This window comes from Microtus pennsylvanicus, chromosome 5, assembly GCF_037038515.1.
Source record: "Microtus pennsylvanicus isolate mMicPen1 chromosome 5, mMicPen1.hap1, whole genome shotgun sequence".
NCBI lineage: Eukaryota > Metazoa > Chordata > Mammalia > Rodentia > Cricetidae > Microtus > Microtus pennsylvanicus.
In genome coordinates, this window is record NC_134583.1 from 42,558,602 (window position 1) to 42,579,009 (window position 20,408).

The 20,408-nt window shown below is 53.3% G+C and overlaps 1 protein-coding gene across 4 annotated transcripts in view; it reads left to right on the forward strand.

The window, feature by feature from the left end:
* Nucleotides 1–20,408, forward strand: part of Pde2a (phosphodiesterase 2A) — an 88,786-nt gene that overhangs the window by 62,209 nt on the left and 6,169 nt on the right. For 3 of the 4 annotated variants that reach the window (XM_075971625.1, XM_075971627.1, XM_075971628.1), the window contains 16 exons: nucleotides 8,867–8,976; nucleotides 9,726–9,781; nucleotides 14,599–14,658; nucleotides 15,236–15,377; nucleotides 15,606–15,658; nucleotides 15,846–15,920; nucleotides 16,009–16,050; nucleotides 16,525–16,593; nucleotides 16,818–16,948; nucleotides 17,609–17,720; nucleotides 18,198–18,237; nucleotides 18,325–18,388; nucleotides 18,714–18,786; nucleotides 18,888–19,065; nucleotides 19,269–19,381; nucleotides 20,147–20,224. In XM_075971625.1, the coding sequence (XP_075827740.1) occupies nucleotides 8,867–8,976; nucleotides 9,726–9,781; nucleotides 14,599–14,658; nucleotides 15,236–15,377; nucleotides 15,606–15,658; nucleotides 15,846–15,920; nucleotides 16,009–16,050; nucleotides 16,525–16,593; nucleotides 16,818–16,948; nucleotides 17,609–17,720; nucleotides 18,198–18,237; nucleotides 18,325–18,388; nucleotides 18,714–18,786; nucleotides 18,888–19,065; nucleotides 19,269–19,381; nucleotides 20,147–20,224 (1,396 nt within the window). Of the gene's footprint in view, nucleotides 1–8,866; nucleotides 8,977–9,725; nucleotides 9,786–14,598; nucleotides 14,659–15,235; nucleotides 15,378–15,605; nucleotides 15,659–15,845; nucleotides 15,921–16,008; nucleotides 16,051–16,524; nucleotides 16,594–16,817; nucleotides 16,949–17,608; nucleotides 17,721–18,197; nucleotides 18,238–18,324; nucleotides 18,389–18,713; nucleotides 18,787–18,887; nucleotides 19,066–19,268; nucleotides 19,382–20,146; nucleotides 20,225–20,408 lie in introns of all 4 variants that reach the window. The other variant, XM_075971626.1, reaches the window with a different exon arrangement.

A 20,408-nucleotide genomic window follows, 5' to 3' on the forward strand; every position in this document is an offset into this window, starting at 1 on the left:
CAGGTGCTCAGCCCCAAAATAATCACACAGAAACTGTGTTATTTAAGTCACTGCTTGGCCCATTAGCTCTAGGGTTTTTTGTTTTGTTTTGTTTTTTGGCTAACTCTTACATATTAATTTAACCCATCTCCATTAATCTGTGTATCACCACGAGGCTGTGGCTTACCTGATAAAGTCCTAACGTCTGTCTCTGGTAGGGCTGCATGACTTCTCCCTGACTGCCTCCTTTTTCCCAGCATTCAGTTTAGTTTTCCCCACCTACCTCTATTCTTTTGCCCCATCACAGGCCGAGACAGTTTCTTTATTAACCAATGGTATTCACAGCATACAGAGGGGACTCCCACATCAGAGCTCCATGGAGATGGGAGGCTAGTCCCTGCTGGGACAGAAAGACCAGGGATTCCAGAAGGCAGAAAGGACAAGAGGATGGGGTAGTGGCATCTCAGAGCACAGAACGTAGCATGCAGTCAGGCCACTTAGGACTAGGGGCAGAGGCTCAGACCGTGTATCTATTAGGAATATTCCTAAAAATGAGCCTCTCCACTGATGCAAATAATCCCAATTAGATCAAATCAGGCCAAATTAAAAGATATCCAGGTTTACTTGGATGTCTGTGCTCTTGGGACCCAAGAGGGGAATGGAAAGCCAACAAGACCACCAGAGAGGAAGAGGGAGACCATGTGTTTATTTTCTGGGGAGCAGTTTAAATAGCCTGTGGGCGTGGTCTTGACCTTTCCTGGGAGGGGCCAAGGTTTGGTGGGCTCAGGGGAGGGGGCTTCCAAAGAGGGAGGCCAGAGGCTGGGATTACAGTCCAGACTCTGTATAAGGGATGACAGGAAGCTGAGGTGATACTTATGACCAACAGCGTTCTCTTCTGGAGCCGATTCTGCCTGACCACACTTGTGTCTGGAGGTTGAATGAGTTCATGTTCACCACTAGGGTTGATGGGCCCAAGGGTGGCCTGGGCCCTGTTCTTGAATGTTTCCAGCAGAGTGAAGCTTGAGACCCAGACATGTGGAAGGCAGATAGGCCTGGATTCCAGCCTAGCCTCATCCCTGCCTCCGTGTGCCCCACCCTAAGTGCCTCCCTTTTGGCTCAGTAGCCTAGTGAACGGCGGGTGCTTGGCAGTGCCCAGTGATTGCTAGTTGTCCTATTCCCCAGCCAAGCTGAAGACTAACCTCAGTTGACCTTGAGAGAATGAGTGTCCTTTTGGCCTCACTCTTTTTCTATGAAATGGGTGGACTAGGCTTCTCTCAGGTGTGAGCATCAGGGGTAGAGGATGCGTGAACTGGCTGTGAGCAGCTCTGTGGGGAGCGGTGGGGGAGGGCTCTGGCAGCTGCTGGAGGACAGACAGCCGCAGGCGGGACTGGAGACTGGATCATAAAGGCAGATAAAGCTGAGGTGATGGGCCCACTCTGCAGGCGCTCCAGTGTGGTTTGCCTTTGTTTCTTCCCATGCTTGCTTGTGTGTTCTTTGCTCCCTTGGATCATCTTTCCTGCTCACTGTCAGTACTTCATGAGACACGCACAGGGATTCCCTGCTGCTGAGAAAGAGCCGATCTTCACAGAGAGGGTAGGTCACCGTGGCTCCCCAGGGAGAATCTGGCCTCAGAGGAGTCTGGGACTGGAAAGCAGGAGACTTGTGCTCCAAAGCAATGCAGCTGTGATGACCATCTTATTGCTTTGTCCCTGGGACTCCTTTGCCCTTAGTTAAGATGGTAAGGTTGGCTCAGGTCCAACAGAAACCCTGGACTGGAGAGGAGAGAACCCTTGAAACTCCCCATGCCAATCTCCTAGCCTGTTTCAGACCCCAACAAGACAGCTTCCTCTTAGCACCCGAAAACCTCAGATTTCCCACTGTCAGCGGCAGGAACTTCCACCCCTCCAGCTGCAACTTTGTCGTATCCTTGGCTACCATTTGCAGTGTGTTTTCTCAGGGCAAACCTGGTCTCTTATCGTGGCAGAATCCCATTGTCCATCTGGTTTGTCTTGGAGGACACAGTGACAGTCTGTTCCCATTTCTGGAGTCTCATATTCTGGTGGAGGAGAGCCAGGTGCTGGCCTAGATCATAATTTGTCTTCAAGGGAGAGATGAATGGTCAGAGGGAGAAATGAGTGTTCAGTGAGAGTGCAGGCTGAGGGATGGAGGCATAGTGAAGAGATGCAGGATCAGTGAGGGGTCGAGGGTCAGTGAAGGCATGGGGTTCAGTGAGGGATGGGGTTTAGTGAGGCCTGTGGTGGGGATGGAGCCTGGCCACACTGGCAGCTTTCTTCTTTCTGTTCAGTCTGAGATCCCAGTCCACGGATGTGCTATCCACATTGAGGATGAGTTCCTACCTTAATGAACCCCATCCAGAACATTGCTCACATACACATGCCCAGGGATTTGTCTCCAAGGTGATTCCATGTCCTGTCAAGCTGAGAACCAATACGAACCATCACAGAGGCTGAGGGGTTGAGATCAGTGAGGGATCCAAACTGAGTTAGGGCGTTGAGGATAAGTTAAGTTGGGCTCTGTGGAGCCCTGAGTTCAATTCTCAGCAACCACGTGGGGGTTCACAACCATCTGTAATAAGATTTGGTGCCCTCTTCTGGCCTGCAGGCATACACGCAGACAGAATATTGTATACATAATAAATAAATATTTTAAAAAAAGAAGAAAAGACTCAATAGGGGCACAGTGAGGGGGTGGGACACAGCGAGGGGTGGGCAAAGTGAAGGGTGGGGCACAGTGAGGGGTGGGACACAGTGAGGGGTGGGACACAGTGAGGGGTGGGACACAGTGAGGGGTGGGGCACAGTGAGGGGTGGACACAGTGAGGGGTGGGCACATTGAGGGGTGGGGCACAGTGAGGGGTGGGGCACAGTGAGGGGTGGGGCACAGTGAGGGGTGGACACAGTGAGGGGTGGGACAGAGTGAGGGGTGGGACAGAGTGAGGGGTGGGCACAGTGAGGGGTGGGCACATTTAGGGGTGGGACACAGTGAGGGGGTGGGGCACAGCGAGGGGGTGGGGCACAGTGAGGGGTGGGGCACAGTGAGGGGGTGGGGCACAGTGAGGGGTGGGGCACAGCGAGGGGGTGGGGCACAGTGAGGGGTGGGACACAGTGAGGGGTGGGACAGAGTGAGGGGTGGGGCACAGTGAGGGGTGGGACACAGTGAGGGGTGGACACAGTGAGGGGTGGGACACAGTGAGGGGTGGGGCACAGTGAGGGGTGGGACACAGTGAGGGGTGGACACAGTAAGGGGTGGGCACAGTGAGGGGTGGGACAGAGTGAGGGGTGGGCACAGTGAGGGGTGGGCACATTTAGGGGTGGGACACAATGAGGGGGTGGGGCACAGCGAGGGGGTGGGGCACAGTGAGGGGTGGGACACAGTGAGGGGTGGGACACAGTGAGGGGTGGGGCACAGTGAGGGGTGGACACAGTGAGGGGTGGACACAGTGAGGGGTGGGGCACAGCGAGGGGGTGGGACAGAGTGAGGGTTGTACACAGTGAGGGGTGGGGCACAGTGAGGGGTGGGACACAGTTAGGGGTGGGGCACAGTGAGGGGTGGGGCCCAGTGAGGGGTGGGCACAGCGAGGGGTGGGCACAGCGAGGGGTGGGGCACAGCCAGGGGTGGGGCCCAGTGAGGGGGTGGGGCACAGCCAGGGGTGGGGCCCAGTGAGGGGGTGGGGCACAGCCAGGGGTGGGGCCCAGTTGGAATGTAGGATCATTGGTAAGGAGTAAGGGTCAAGGAGTTGAATGGGTCAGTGAGAAGTAGGAATTTGTGGGAAAGGGTTTATTTGAGAGTGGGGTCAGTGTGACGCTTGGGTGCTCAGTTAGGGTGGAGCCCAGTGAGGGAACAGGCAGGGGCAGGTGTTAGAAAGGAGACGACTGAGGAGGACGCAGGAGCCTGGCCACGTGGCCCTTTTCCAGGCTGTTGACCTTACCAACACGCAGCTTTCCCATCTTTCTCCATTAAACAAATAGTCGTTAAAGGAAAGGAACTGTCATAAACCCCACGCCCATTCCTCTCTGCCCATCTGTCTTTCCTTCAGTGGAGTAGGCCATGACCACCCTGGGCACCGAGACCGAGTCACTGAAACTCAACCTGGGCAGTGTTGAGTCCCCTGCCCTGGGTCCTCATCATCAGCCTGAAAGATGGCGGCGGGGGGGGGGGGTGAGAAGAGGCAGGAGGCTCTGTGAGGGAAGGGGAGGGAAGAGCTTGGGGTCTGGCAATCCCACAGCCCTTATTTATAGTCTGCGAGCACCCGCTCTGGGGAGGGTGTGACCAAGGAAACGGAGGGCCGTGGGGTGTGTATAACATGCCCCTTCCTGGAGCTGTGTGCTGTGGCAGGACCAGGGAGGACAGAATTAAGCAAGGTGCCCTAACTTGCTAAGAGTTCAGGATTTGGGAGGCACTGGTGCTTGGTAAAGGCCTGGTTCCAGTCAGAGCTGCTCTTTCTCAGCCTGCTTTTCCTCTTTGGTCCAAAGGCCACCGAGACCTGATTCTGGTGTCAATATTCTTTCTCAAGAGAGAGCTGTACTTAGCTAGACAACTTGAAGGATCTGCAGCCATACTCAACCATGTCTTTTCTGGTCTGCCCAGGATCAAGGCCAGCGTCCCAGGGCCCCAGCTCTCCCTGGCCTTGCCTTCTGCTGTCCAGCCACACCGACTTTCCAGTAGGCGTATGCTCCTCTCCCCTTTGAGCCTTCATGCATTCGGTTTTCTCTGCCCAGTCATCCTAGTGTGTCTGTCTGAATGACCTCTGTGTGTCCTTCAGAACTTGGGCATCTTCTTCAGAAGCCTTTTCTGACCCCACGTCCATCCCACACGCTCTTCTTCATCCCTTTGTCACAGTCTGGAGTCTAACTCCATTGCGGATCTGTCTCTACATGGTGCTGGGATCTCTGAATGAATGACACATGTTATACACATTACTGAGGGACCTGAGGAAAAGAGAGGTGCTGGGACAGGAGATGGAATCCCAGGTGGTGGAGAAGACGTATGCCGGCTGAAATAGCTCTACTGCACTTCAGGAACATCCAGATGCCCGCTACCTCCAGGTAGCCTCTCAGTTTCTCGAGTCTCCTGAGGCTGTGGGCACAGGATTCTGGGGGGTGGGGACAGTTGCATCTAGGAATAGGAAGCAGGATAGCCCAGGCTAGTGGGCGAGGTTTCACAGTTTACTGAGCAGCAATGCAGGAACCTTCACCCCACTGTCACTTCCAGCATGTCTGAGGCCAACCAACAGGATGGAGTTTGAACTCCCAAGAAGCCCCAGCCTTCATCGATTCAGTCAACAGGAAAGGTGGCTCCCATTGCCCTTCTGCCACCCTTCTTTCAGGCAGTTGGAACAGCCAAGAACTGGCTCCCATCACTCAGGGGCCTCAGAGGCTCTGGGTGTGAAGGACAGCAGACGGGAGACACACGGGCTCTTGTAGATTCTGAACTGGTCAGAAGGGCCAGGAGGGAATGAGTCTCGTTCAGAATACGCTGTGACCTTGGAAGAGATGCCCCACCTCTGTGGTCCTTGATTTCTCCAGCAGCTGTGACCTCCTGACTTGGGACTTGCAGGCCACCCCCTCCCTTTCCTCATCTGATCTGTGCTGTACTCCCCTTCATGCTCCGGAGTTCCAGCTTCTCTTCTCTCCAGGCCAGGCAGTTCTTATAAACACAATAAGGGGAAATAGCCTGAGAGATGAGGAGCCCGGGGAAATTAATCATCAGGGAGGGACATTTGCTGAAAAATCAGGTACTTAATAAGCAGGAAGAGCCAGAGGCCTGGGGGGAGATGGTGTGTGTGGAGGGCAGGAGAAATTTGTTCTTCTCGCAGCGAACCTCTTGCCTGAGTTCCCACCTCCACATACGCCAGACCCCTGCTTGAGGCTGGCGCTCCACATGTCTTTGGGATTGTCCGAGCAGAATGACTAACCCAAAATCTGGGACCAGTTGCCTGGGTTCAGAGCTTCATTCTTCCACTTATTAGCTACATGACCACAGACAGATCGCTTAACCTGTCTATACTTTATCTTCTCTACTTCAAAACAGAGATGACAACCATTTTTAATCCCTGGAGATGCTAGGGATTCTGAGTTAATATGCAATGGTTAATCTTCACTGAAGACTTTTTTGGAGTTGGAATCACCTAGGAAACAGTGGCGGATGTGTCGGTGAGGGTGTTTCTGGAGAGGTTCAGCAGGGAGTGAAGATCTGCTCTGAATGTGGGCACCACCATCACAGAGGTTACGTGAGGGGGAAGATCAGTGGGGGGTGGAAACTTAGTTAGGGCATGGAGAGTAAGGGAAGTGGTCAGAGGGGTGGACATAGTGAGGGGACGAAGCTCAGTGGGAACGAAGGATCAGTAAGGAAAAGGGCTATGGGATGAAGCCCTGCACTAAATATGAACATGAGAAAGCGCTGATGCATTCACCTTTCTCAGCTCCCTGACTATGATACAGTTCAACCAGTTACCTTAAATTCCTGCTGCAGCAAAATGTGCTTCCTCACACCTGTCCCCCACCACCAAAGTGTGTGCCAAAACAAACCCTTCTTTCTTTAAGTTGTTTTTCATGGGTATTTTGTCACGGAAAGGAAAAGAAGTTCATATGAAAATTGGTACCAGAAGTGGGGTCATTACTGTAATAAGCCTGATCGTGTCGTTTGTCAGTTTTTAGAACCACTCTGTGCGAATCACGAGGGCTATTTTTGGAGCTGGGAGTTAGAGAAGCACTAGAATGTTGTAATAGGAGCTTAACAGACCATATGTAATGGACTTGTGCAAATGTGTAAGACAAGAATTCCAGGAGAAATGTAATCAATGAAGGTTTGTATCACACAATTTCAAGAATGAGGAGTCTATTGGGAACTGAACTCCTTCGTCTTATATCCTATAAATAATCTGGAAACATCCAGGCTGTGGCATAGTTATTGCTCACTGCATTTATGGAGGTTTAGAATGAGAATTCAAAGCAGAAATATATGGAAAATGTGCAATCTATCAAGGAAAGGAATGTGAACGTGGTGGTTAAAGTCGTAGACAACGGGTGCCGACAGGTGTCTACTGGGTTAAGAGGTTTGCATCGTTAAACAGAACCATTTCACTTTGCACCGAGCTAGTAGGAAATGTTGTCTGAAAGCTAAACCATACCTACTGGAAGCTCCAGGTTTTAAAAATGCAGATTCGTTTGAAGGGAACGTAATTGAACGGAGATGCCGCTGAAGGGTTCTTGGCCAAAGAACACCTGCACAGGGAAACATTTTCCTGACCGAGCCACCGAAGTGCACAAAGGTTAGCTACTCCAGCTGTGGTAGAAATGGACCGGACTCTGTCATCAGCAGATATCAGAACTTCAGGGGACATCCATACTGTGTGTCTGCCACGTGTAAAATATAAGAGTCATAGGACCATGTGCGTCTGAACCAAGCTTCCAGAAAGCCTCTGAGTTCAGGGTCATATTCCCTGCAAGAGGACCCAAGAGGTCACTGCATGGATTCTGCAAGTGAAGCCCATGTTTTAAGGAGACCCTAGGATGTAGAGGATGTAAGGAATACTCACCAAGAGAAACACCAGTCATGACGTTGAGCCAGTTCAAGGAAGAGGATATTTGTGCTGCAGGTGTCAGAACTGGAGGGGTGAGGAGACCCAAGACTGCTGACACTCGGATAGCACCTTTGATGCTGTGGCGTTGAGATCTGGGCCTTGCTCTGTTGAGTGCTCCGTCTCACTTTGGTCTGACCTTTTCTTCTAGTCCTTCTTTTTGGAACGGGAAGACTTATTCTGTGCTGCTGTATGTTGGAAGTCTGTGACATGCTGTTTGATTTTACAGTGGCTTACAGTTCAGATATTGCCTCGAACCTCAGATCAGACTTCAAATTTTGAGTTTTTGAATAATGTAAGGATGTTCAGAATTTTTGAGGACTCTTACATATAAACTACGTGCACTTTCCATTATGAGGTGGCCTTTGAGGACCAGAGGGAGAGTATTATGATTTAAAGGGATGCACTTGGGCAGCAGGTGGCTTGTCATGGCTAATCTTCACTGTCAGCTTAACTGGATTTGGAAGCACATAGGAGACCCACCTCTGTATAAGACATTTAATCAAAGGGGGAAGATGCACCCCTTGGGCTCGGGTCCCAAGCTGAATTTTAAAAAAAGAAAAAGTGGGAAATCAAGTTGAACATCAGTATTCATCTCTTCCTTCTTCCTGACTGTGGGTGCAACTGCCCCAGGCTTCTGTGGCCACAGCTGCCCTCACTGCTGTGCCTTCCCTGTCACCCTCAAACATAAACCAAAATAAACCTTCCTTGCTTGAGCTGCTTTTGTCAAGTGTTTTGTGACAGCGTCAGGAAAAGCAGCGTGTTCACGGTCTGTGTTGGATTGCTTGGTGCCGTCTGACTGTAATGGCGCACAGGGAATGTCGGGTGGCCGCTGGGCGCTTCCTGTGCACTCTCCCTCTCGTGCTTATCACTAAAGCTTGTTCACCAGATGGGATATTCCTCCTGGGATGCTCAGGGAGGGCAGTTTGCTCACCTAAGGTCAAATAGCAAGGGTCGGCTATGACTCCACAGCGCTGGCTGTGAGCCCTGCTGTCCCTCTCCTCTGTTACCCAAGGGTCTGCCCTGGGCCTTTCCCACATCTGCAAGAGACATGGAAGGCTGTGACTGCGAGTCCTCCTACACGGGGTGGGGGCGGGGCAGGGTGGCGTGGGGACGGGGCAGGGTCCCACCCTCATTTTGAGCCTCCTTATGTCTACCATGAGACAAATCATCTAGATGCTTGCATGTGCTAAGGGTTCAGCCTGTTTGTATCCTCCAGGCTGCTGGGGATGGGTCTTACTCCTCTTCTATCCAAGGCCTGAGAGGTGAGCCCATATCTTATTTTCAGAGAGGCTGTGATCTCTGGGAAGCGGCTGAGCTGCAATGGACTGTGCCCCTCGGACCTGCTAGGAAAGCCCCTGACTAGGCTGCTGGCTCCGCTGGCTCCTGGCACCCAAGGTAAGGGCTGGGAATGGACAGGGACGGGGAAGGCTGTGGTTCTTGTCCGCTCTCATCCTGTCTCCCTTTGCTCCGCATCTCCAGCCACCTACTTCTCTAACACGCTGCTAGTCTCCCCGCACCTCAGTTTCCTGACTGCAGAGTGGGCCGGCGGTGCCTCTTGAGGGGATGCTCTGAGGCATTTTTTAGGGTCTGGCACCTACCAGGTTTTGGTGACTGATGACTGCTGGCCTATGTGCTTGCGCCTGTTGCCAGATGGGCTGGAGTTGTCATGCTCTCTGTCGCTGGCTGTCCGTGTCTGTTTCTTGTCCTCTCCATGCCCCCTGTCCGCCATGTCTCTCTAGGTCTGTGTCCTCTGTCTCGATGTGGAAATTCACAAGACTGGGAGTCAGGAGGCCTGACTTGCTGAGTGATCTTGGGCAAGTCACTTCCCCTTTCTGGACCTCAGCTCCCTAGGACAGGATGCTCAGCCTTACCTGCCTCCCTCCCACCTTCTCTCCCAGGGTTTCTGGGAGAATCACAAGAAAGATGTCAAGTGAGGGGGATTTCCTTCTATTTAGGGGTTGTCGCTATGGTTATTTTTTGTCACTGACTCAGGTCCGCTCTCTGTCTCACCAGGCCTCTGGGTCTCTGTGTCTTTGTCCCAGCCTCTCTGTCTGCATCTTTGTCTCCTTCCCTGGGTCCTTACTCAGTATCTCTGGGCCTCACTGGGCCTGCAGGACCACCTCATTGCCCTCTCCCCCCTTCAGTGCTGATCATACCCCTGGTGGACAAGGAGGCTGGAACTGTGGCAGCTGTCATCTTGGTAAGAGCCTGCCCAAGTGGCTGGGTTGGGGGTAGGATGGGAAGAGGAAAGCAGGTGGAACATCTGTGTCTGGAGCCTGCCTCTGTGTGTGTGTGTGCGTGCATGCATGCATGTGTGTGTGTGTGCGTGCATGTATGTCTGTGTGTGTGTGTCTGTGTGTGTGTGCATGCGAGGGAGAGAAGGGCTTCACCAGAGCCCAGATCGACTTTACAGCTCAGTGCTGGAGCTCACCCTGTCAGGAAGAACCCTCTGGTGCACTGGGTAATCCAAGCTCCATTGAGACCTAGTCTCAAACTCTGGATGGGTTATGGGTGGTGTCTAAGATGACAGGGACACAGTGAGGTGAGTGACCAAAAGACACAGAAAGGGCACCGGTGAATGCGAGGCTGCCACCATTGGAGACACAGGCAGTTTAAGTATCAGAACTGCTGGAGCTGGGGACTTAAGGAGAGGTGGGTGTCCCTGGGGGAGCTGCCTGGGCGACAACCAGGAACCAAGATGCCCCTTGAAGCTGTGAACTAGACAAAAGAGAAGAGGCCTCCCTTAGAGGTCTCGGAGAAGCATGGAACCTCAAGGGGTTTTTCCCTGGGCTGCTGGCTGCTCTGCCTGTCACAAGTCTCCCAGGCTCCTGCTTCCCAGCTCCTTGGAAAGGTGGTTGGGTCAGCAGATGCTCCTTTCCTCTTCTGAGCCCTTTTCCCATGTGGAAATAGAAGTGAAAATCCTTGACCTATCCCAGGAAAAGGTTTGCACCCCAAGTCACAGTTCTGGGAATCTGCCAGCGTCAGCGTGGCGCCGCCTGGGACAAATAAACTCGGCACCAAGGGACTCCTCCCGACCTCATTAAAAGGGAATTAAAGGTTTCCGAGGCGCCTGACCTTTCCTGAGCTATAGGGCAGACAGTGGGAGTGGAGGGGCAGCCACCAACTGGAATGGGGTGCCGGGCTGGACTCCCTGACAGTAGGCCCCATCTGCCTCTGGGAGGGATCTCAGAACCTTCCAGTATGTGCTCCCCTGACCCCACTTCTAACCCTGTTTCTTGGGAAGTCTGACAAGAGTAAGGGGCATTACAAAGGTTGGCCGCTCTAGCCAGGAGTGGGGGCGCAGTGACTTCAGCACACGTCTGTAGACAGAACAGGGTCTAGAGGTGCCAGACTCCTTGCCAGTCTCCCCGAGGTGAAGACATTCAGGAAGTTCTTCATCGTGGTGACAGTGTGCCTGCCATGTCACCTTGCCTAGCATTAGCCCAGGAGTCTTGTTTTCTGAAGAGGGGAAACCCTAGTGTCAGCTTAATTCAGCCAGCCACCGGCTGGGTGCCGGAACAAGACATGTCTACTTCTTGGAGCTTTCAGTTTGGGGACAGGAGAGACACCTTCAAGCCACCACAAGCCAAATGAAATAATTGCTGCCAGCTGGTGCTCTGGTGGCAGAAGCTGGAGCAGCAAGGGAAGTCCTGCAGAGAGGGAGCCTTTGAGTGAGCTCTTGGGTGTGAGGTGGGAAGCAGAGAAGGGGAAGGGCAGCGGGAACAGCATGGGGAAAGGCAAGTGGGGACGAGGGGCGCTCAGGGAGGCTGACGTGTGGGGTGTGACCCACAAACGAAGATGTCACCTGAGGTACAGACGTTCCTGACAGACATCCCCTCATCGCCCCAGGTACTCTGACAGTGAATTTAGAGCATTTCACCGTCCAATTCTCCTCTCAGCCTGGAGCTTCCCAGTCAGAAACACACTTCTTTGGATGCCTGCTCCCCAAGGCACACACATCTGACAGCTGCTCCCACGGTCGCAGGATATTGTATCCTCCGGCAGCCATGGGGTACCCAGCTGCTATCCAGTCCTGAAGGTAGCGGGAACAGAAGGAAGAGGGGGTGCAAATCATCACTCCCTCCTTGATAACTCCAACTTTTATCTGGTTTCTGTTGGTGGTGCCCACTGTCTTCACACACACATGCATGCACACACGCATGTGCATACCTATCCGTCCAACACCTTTCTATTAGGTGTCAAGAGCTGTGTGCTATGCCCTGGAACACAGAAATGACTGAAATAGAACATTAGTTTCTGCTTTGAGCCCTGGAGGGCATGCCACAGGTGATGAAAGTAAGGGAGAACTGAAAGCAAGGGTCGGATCTAGCCAGGAGACAGGGAGTCCCGTGAGGGGCAGTGGGCTTCAATGGAGCTGCAGTCAGCGGGGGACTTGCTAAGAAATGTGCAGTCTGGGCTGGAGACATGGCTCAGTGGTTAAGAGCATTGCCTGCTCTTCCAAAGGTCCTGAGTTCAATTCCCGGCAACCACATGGTGGCTCACAACCATTTGTAAAAGAGGTCTGGTGCCCTCTTCTGGCCTGCAGACATGCACACAGACAGAATATTGTATACAAAATAAATAAATAAATATTAAAAAAAAAGAAATGTGCAGTCTAGGTGCGCGTGCTCGGCTGTGTGCCTGAGTTTGAGCTTTCACAGCTCAGTTCAATCGCCATGATTGCAGACTCTTGATGTGGAAAGTCTCTTACTCTGTTTTGCAGTTCTGGGATAACGAGTTCCTTTGAGAAGTGGGTGGCTCTTGGTTTCTGGCATATGATGCATGATTTGTGCCTGTCCCTCTCCCCAAGCTGTGCCTGTTAGTTCCTTGCATGACAATAGGGCATTCATGCCATTAGTCATGTTGAATTTGATGAGGGTGGGCCTGGTAGCCTGGCCAGGTTTTTAATTCTTTCTAAACACTGGTGCCCACTGATCAGTATTTCACAGTGAGCTCCAGACACCCACCTTAACATTAGCATTTACAAACGTAAATGCTACCACATGTCAGTGTGTTGGAGATTAACTGGCTTGTGTTAGGAGATGTTGGAAGTATGGGTGTGGGTGCAGACATGTGGATGGTGTGGGTAGTGGAGGTGCAGGTGTGTGGTGTGTGTGTTTGTGTGTGTGCGTGCGTATGTGTGTGTGTGTGTGTGTGTGTGTGTGTGTGTTTCCACGGGAGAGTAAATGCAGGTATGTACGTGTGAAGGGGCTTTAGGTTCTTCCAGAGAGTACCTGTGTGTGTCTGAGCACATGCTGAGTGAATAGGCTGAAGCAGCCCACAGTGCATGCTGGGATGAGGGAACATCACGGCTTCTTCTTTTCCCTCACCATTTTCAGACCCCCACCTCTGAGTCTGGGTGAAGGCCTTTGGAAAGCCAAGGAGCTGGTTTCCCCCCAGCTCTAGAGGGTTCCCAACTGCCCCTCTTCCTGAGAGATGGGTACAAGCAGAGGCAGCAAGAAGGATGCTGCCCTCCGTATACTAACCATAAAAAGCCAACGTAATTACATAAAACATATGTAGGCTGCCTCAGATGCCCTCAGACTGTCCTGTAGGAAGGAGCCTCATTCCCAGCTTAAGCTTCAACACAGCCCTTGGCCCCCAGGCTCTCTTCCAGGTCTCCCTAGCTCTAGTCTTGCTTCCTGACATTTACCCTTCATCCCATAGATGACTGGTGTCAGATGCTAAAGTTTGCCATGGCTCCCTAAATCCCAAGTTTAAGGCCCTCTGTAGCCCCTTGGACATTTCTGCTCCCCACCCCTGGGCCTCATCTCCCTACACACCTCCCACTTAGCACCTAACCTGAGGAGCCTCTGGTCTACAGTCCCCTCCCCTGTCTCCTCTCTCTCCTCTTCTGCTTTGACTTCCAATTTAGGAAGCCTCCCAGATCCCATCCCCTTTGAGATTCCTAGCCCAGGTTGTCTGTGTACCCCCAACTCCCTCGGGTATAAGGTCCCACACCCCCTTGCAAGTGCACCCCAGCTAGACATGATTTCTCTTGGCCTTAACCTGAGCTTCCTGAGAACCTGCTGGTCCCCTCCTCTCCATCTGCTCCTGGCAGGGGACCCAGAGCAGAGGCAAGCAGGGACTGCTGGGGCAGGGGAAGCAGGATGAACCCCCCACGCGCAAACACTGTGGGAGTCCACAGGTGGCAACCGACTTTGAATAAGCAAAAGAAGTTGAGAAAGCAGGTGGGGAGCCTTGCTGGCAGGCCACAGTGGGTTCCTAGACCGCCAACCCTCCTTCCCCTCCACACTTCCTCTTCAAACACCCAAGCAGGGTGGGGGAAGAGAGATTCCCAGAGCATGGAAGATGGCTGAAGGGAGCCCTGGTAACCGGCACTGAGGACAGGGGGAAGATGACAGGAGGCGGGAGAAGAATGAAAAGCATAAAAGCGGGGGGGGGGGGGGGCGGGGTGGATGGAGTGGTTCTAACTCTGCCATCTTCTGTTTGGTGACTTTGGATAAGTCCCTCACCCCTTCTGGGTCCTGGCTCATCTGCAAGGGGAAGAGTGCATCTCGCGGTGGTGCGGATCATATGTAGGCAGAAGGCACCCCATCAGCCCATCCATGTCAGCTACACCTCCCCTGGCAGAGGTCATGCTGGGCTCCTCTAGCCCGGATGTAAGAGCAGATCAAACCCCACCCAGAAAAAAGGATGGAGCCGGGAGGCTGAAGCCAGTTGCACAAATCCTCTAATCAGGGTCTGAGGTACTCCATATGAGGAAGATGGAGAAGGATCTAAGGCCCCCCCTTCCTGACACTATACACCTGGACTGTTCCCAGGAAGGGGACAAGAAGCATGGAAAGCGATGGGTCAGAAAAAGAAAAGTCCCACCCTTTGCGCCTGCACTAGAAGTCTTCCTTGGGGAAAAGACTCCCAGAGTCTGCCTGGCCTGACATGGAGGTCGCAGACTGTATTGGTAGAGACTAGTGTGTATTGGCCTTGGGGGGGGGGGCACGCTAGCAAAGACAGGCTGGGGGAGGTCACAGCTTGTCCCTTCTCCCTCCCCGCCAGGTGCACTGTGGCCAGCTGAGTGACAGTGAGGAGTGGAACCTGCAGGCAGTGGAGAAGCATGTAAGTGGGGTGGGACCACGGTAACACGAAGCCTGCTGAAGGCCCTTATTAGAGCTAGTGGGAAGAGGACCTGGCTGGCCAGAGAGCTGGCCAGGCCTAGCTTCTGGTTCCAGCGCTACCACCTTGAAGCTTTGGGACCTCGAGGAGTCATGCAGACTCTATAAGCCTCCATTTGCATCTGAAGATGGTGATAATGATAGCACTGACTTACCGAAGTTAGTGATGGGTCAAATACCTTGTACATAACTCAGGCTCTTTTCTGCCTAAGATTTCAGACATCTGTGATCTTAATCAGGATGGTGTTAGACAGAAAAATTGGACCCTCTTTTGGAAGCCTTTATGAGCCAGGGGTGGAGACAACTATACTTGTCCATAGATGGAAGGAGGCTCCAGGGGGTGTGGGGACTCTCAGGAGGTTGAGGGGCCATGGCTTGAACTATTTTGGACCAGAACAGCAGTGGGCACTGGGCAGTGTGGGGCCCACAAAGGGAGCTGCTTGAGCAAGGGGGAGGAGTCGCGTTGCAGCACCAGCAGCCAGGGTAGGACAAGGGTGTGATTAGCATTCTGCCTGCCGCAGACTCTGGTGGCCCTGCGGAGGGTACAGACTTTGCAACAGCGCAGGCCTGAAGCTTTCCAGAACACCTCAGTGGATGCCTCTGAAGATCAAAAGGATGAGAAGGGATACAGCGACCATGACCGAAAGATTCTGCAACTGTGTGGTGAGGGCCAAACTTGGGCAGGTCATCCTGGATGGGAAGCAACAGGGCCAGACCTAAGGAGTAGGAAGGGCCTGGGAAGTGAGCTGGACTACAAGGCAGCATCCAGATATCGCTTGGAAAGAGTGTGGGTCTTCTGGGTGGCCGGTGAGGCCTGAGGAGACACAGGGGAGGAGCATGGAGCAGCCGTCGGTAAGACAGCCCTCTCTGACATGAGCCCTGCCCTTGCAGGGGAACTCTATGACTTGGATGCCACGTCTCTGCAGCTCAAAGTCCTTCAATATGTGAGTTCCTGAGCTTCTTCTCTCCCGCCCCATCTCTCTCCCTTGAACCTCTCATCTCAATTCAGATGGGGACATCCCATCCACTCTACTCTCCCAAAAGCCTGAAACCCCCCTGGGAAATGAGAGGCTATAGGGTGGCCCAGCACACTCAGCCCGGCTTGCTCTGTCCCCCTCTGTCCCCTTTCAGCTGCAGCAAGAGACACAGGCGTCTCACTGCTGCCTCCTGCTGGTGTCAGAGGACAATCTGCAGCTTTCCTGCAAGGTGAGGGGCAGGTCCACCGTTTGCCTGGGTAACAACCTGTGTCTGCCTTTCCCCTCCATTAATCCTTCTCCATTACTGGCTCCCGCAGGTCATTGGAGATAAAGTGCTAGGAGAAGAGATCAGCTTTCCCGTGAGTGCCACCTCCGTCTTCTGCCTTGGAGCCTGCAGGGACCGTGAAGTCCTAGCGGGACTGGGAGCCGCTAGAATATCTTGGTGGGACTAGTCCAGGTCTTGAGGTCCTCTTAGAAGGCTTACACAGCAGCACTGTATCTCACGGTCAGGTTCCGGTAGGAACAATCTCGTACAGAGTAGGCGGAGTCTTACGTGGGATCAGCTCTCATCCGCTGGAGTATTTCTAGACACGAGTCCGTTATAATCTCTTTGGAGTCTACTCATCACTCTCTAGTTAGGGAAGATCTTCCGGTCCACCACTGGTTACTCTAGCCCTCCCTACTTCCCATCTTCCACTCCTCAAAGTTAGCTCCATCCATTTTTTGAACTGTTCAAAGAGCTTGTTGAAACTTCCAGTCATGGAAGATAAGGATGGGCTGAGATCCCGGATACAGGGAAAGCTGGGTCAACTGGGTCTCTCTTCACTCTCCAGTTGACCATGGGACGCCTAGGCCACGTGGTGGAAGACAAGAAGTGCATCCAGTTGAAGGATCTAACTTCTGTAAGCTATGGCCATGTTGAGCCAGGGGAGAGGGAGGGGGAGCCCTTGCATAGTTTTCAGGGTCTTCAGAACGGGATATCCTAAAAAACGAAAGAACAAAACCGAGAGACTTCGTGGCATTCCCATACTCACGCGATAGCAGGTTGTGGAACGTGGTGCAGAGCTGGGGAAGGAAGCCCACTGCCCCCTCCTCTGCCTTGCTCACCATCCCTGTATCTCTGCAGGATGATGTGCAGCAGCTACAAAACGTGCTGGGCTGTGAGCTGCAGGCTATGCTGTGTGTCCCTGTCATCAGCCGGGCCACTGACCAGGTGGTGGCTCTGGCTTGCGCCTTCAACAAGCTTGGAGGAGACTTGTGAGTTTGGGGATGCAGGGTGTCAATAAGGAATTGGAACTGAGAGGCAGGCCAGGGTAACAACGTGAGAAGGGGCTAGGCGGAGGCGCTCCCCAGCGGTGGTAAGCCTCAGTTTGTTGACTCCCCATCATCCTTCTTGCTTTTGCCACCACCTCTCCATCAGGTTGTGGGGGTGGATGGGTGGGTGGGGGCATTGCAGAAGAGCAGAAGGACAGCCGGCAGAAGGACAGTCTTGGCAAGTCTCTAGTCTGAGGGAGGAGACTGGCCTTGGTCTGAGTGACTCCAATCAGAGAAGGGAGATATGGCTTCGGTTTCAAGAAGTAATAGCTCCCTGGATGTGGTGGCGTGGTGGTAACTCCAGCTTCTAAGGAGTCTGAAGTGGGGGCAGGGGATCACTTGAGCCCAGCAGTTCTGGGATAGCTACAACCCTGCCTCAAACAAACAGAAACAAAGCAGTAGCCTCAGGAGGAACCCACATTTTGGTCTGAGGACAAGTAGAAGTTTCCCTGGAGAGAGCACTCAGCCTGAAGGGCAAGGGAGTGCAGCTGTCCTTGGTGTGAGAGAGTTCCGTTAGCTGGTAGATATGGCTTCCTGCCAGCAAGGAGGAAAGGAGACAGCCCATCTTCCCTCCCATCTCCGGTGAACCCCCACTTCCTCCAGGTTCACAGACCAGGATGAACATGTGATCCAACACTGCTTCCACTACACAGGCACGGTGCTCACCAGCACCTTGGCCTTCCAGAAGGAACAGAAGCTCAAGTGTGAGTGCCAGGTGAGTGTCTGCCTTGAGCTTTTCCCGGGGACTAGCTCCAATCCCGGAAGGCTGTCCACAAGAGCGGATGTGTGCCTGTGTTATCTGGGCTAATGGCAGCACTGCCCTGGTAACACAGGTAACACTAGATAACCTAGTGACCTGGAAGTCTCTTAAAGAGGGAGGTCCGTGGGTCCCTGGGCTCTAGGCATTGTCTGTGATTGCCCTCTAGTGTCTAACGTTGGCACTACCACAACATCTGGGCAGCCGGAGGCAAAGGAGGTTGGACGTCTGAGCTCCAGGGGCTTCCTGATCATCGTCACTCGCTATTCCTCTACTCTTTCACTTAGTAGTGAAAGGTTTTCATTAGCACCTCAGTCTCCAGCCTATTCTAGGCGTCCTGGGGAAGGAATGAGGACAGCCTGGGGCCACTGGTAGCAGGGGATGGGTTGGGTGAGCCCTGACCCAACACTGTGGTCTTCACTTCCCACTCCTCAGGCTCTTCTCCAAGTGGCGAAGAACCTCTTCACTCACCTGGGTGAGTGCCTGGCTGTCTGGGGAGGGGACGTGGAGGGCTTGCCTGGCTTTCCTCAGGTCTCACGTGCTTCCCCTTCCCCTCCTCTAGATGACGTCTCTGTCCTGCTCCAGGAGATCATCACTGAGGCCAGAAACCTCAGCAACGCGGAGATGTGAGCAGAAGTGGGCTGGGGAGGGAGACAGGCCTCAGTCCTCACCACCTCTGCCCTGCCCCTGCCTCCTTGTCTGGCACTTCCTTCTGATGGACCCTTACTTCAGCCAGGGCAGTGCTAGCTTTGTTTGCCATGGGTTTCAGTGACACATACATAGTAGGAACTAAAAACGATACGATACAAAATAAACAAAAAGCATACGGAGGAATGCGTGCAAATGGCCAGCCTAGAGAGGAGTATGTCAGGTCAGGACACTCCTCCAGGGCCTCAGAAATGGCTTCCTTAGTCATGCGTGATTGGAGGGGCCAACCACTTCTCTCCACAGCTGCTCGGTGTTCCTGCTGGATCAGAATGAGCTGGTGGCCAAGGTGTTCGATGGCGGCGTGGTGGACGATGAGGTGAGGAAGTATGGACGCAAGGGCCCTGGGAAATAAGCCATATCTGAAGGTTGTCTATAGCCAGGCCAACTCTGCTTTCTACTCCATCCCTGTCTGGGCAGAGTTATGAGATCCGCATCCCGGCGGACCAGGGCATCGCGGGCCACGTGGCGACCACGGGCCAGATCCTGAACATCCCCGACGCTTACGCCCATCCGCTTTTCTATCGCGGCGTAGACGACAGCACTGGCTTCCGCACACGCAACATCCTCTGCTTCCCTATCAAAAACGAGAACCAGGGTGAGGGCGCCTGGCCGCCGGGGGCAGGACCTGGAGGTGCGGGGCGGGGCCAGGGCGGGGCACAGTGGAAGGCGGTCTTAGTTTCTGCGATTCTTTAGGATTGGGGTTGCCCGGGCTTGAACCATTACTTCCAGAGGAGTTATGAAAAAACAGGTCTCACTGGACCCCTTCCCCAGCGGTTCCTATCTTCTTTCTCTTCCCAGAGGTCATTGGTGTGGCTGAACTAGTGAACAAGATCAATGGGCCATGGTTCAGCAAGTTTGACGAGGACCTGGCCACAGCCTTCTCCATCTACTGCGGCATCAGCATCGCTCACGTGAGGGAGCGCGACTAGGGCGGGGAGGGTGGCCTTCGACTCCCCACTCTTTGCTCTGGCCTATCCGTCCACACACAGCACGAAAGCTTTGGGTATACTGTTTTCAGTCCTGCCCACCCAGCTTCTGAGGGAAAAAAAAAAGACCAAACCAGCAAACAAAACGCCTAGATCTGCTGGGCTGGTGGTATGGGCCTGTAATCTTGGAACCTGAGAGGGAATAGCAGGAGGATCAGGAGTTAATTGAAGGCCAGCCTGGGCTACATGAGATACTGTCTTAACAAACCAAAAAACAACAACAACAAAAACCCAATACACACATACAAAATCCTATTGCTAGAACGCCACCTCTTCTCCAGCAATTCCACCCCAATGCATTAGTCAGTGTCTTTTTGTTTTTTGGCAAATATTGGCTCTTTCTGCCCTGGCTTTTTGGCAGCTCTAGCCTGAAAGTCCAGCCCAGGTTCCCGAGTCAATTTCTTCTGATCTTCTGCTCCAAGGGCTACCAGGTTCCGTCATTGAAGTCTGGGTCAGGCTCAGCAGACGCATGCGCTCAGTGCCTCAGTGGTTAAGAGAAGGGGGAAGGGCCAGCAGTTAAGCGCTGAGATGAGCGTGGGGGTGGAGCCTGAAGACTGGGCTCTTGCTAATGTCCACGCTGGGCCTCCAATGGGACTGGAGGGAGGGCTTCTGCCATCGTACCCCTTTCTGGGCATTCTGGGGTTGTCATGGCCTCCAACTCAGCCCCATCGTTTCCACTTTCTCCCCCAGTCTCTTCTATACAAAAAGGTGAACGAGGCGCAGTACCGCAGCCACCTGGCCAATGAGATGATGATGTACCATATGAAGGTGAGGCTTGCGTGGAACGTCTGTCCTTCCCTGTCTCCCGGACTCCTCTGCAGCCCTGGCCCAGGCTGAGCTTTCTTTTTCTTTTTTCTTTTTTTTTTTTTTTTTTTTTTTGGTTTTTTTCGAGACAGGGTTTCTTTGTGGTTTTGGAGCCTGTCCTGGAACTAGCTCTTGTAGACCAGGCTGG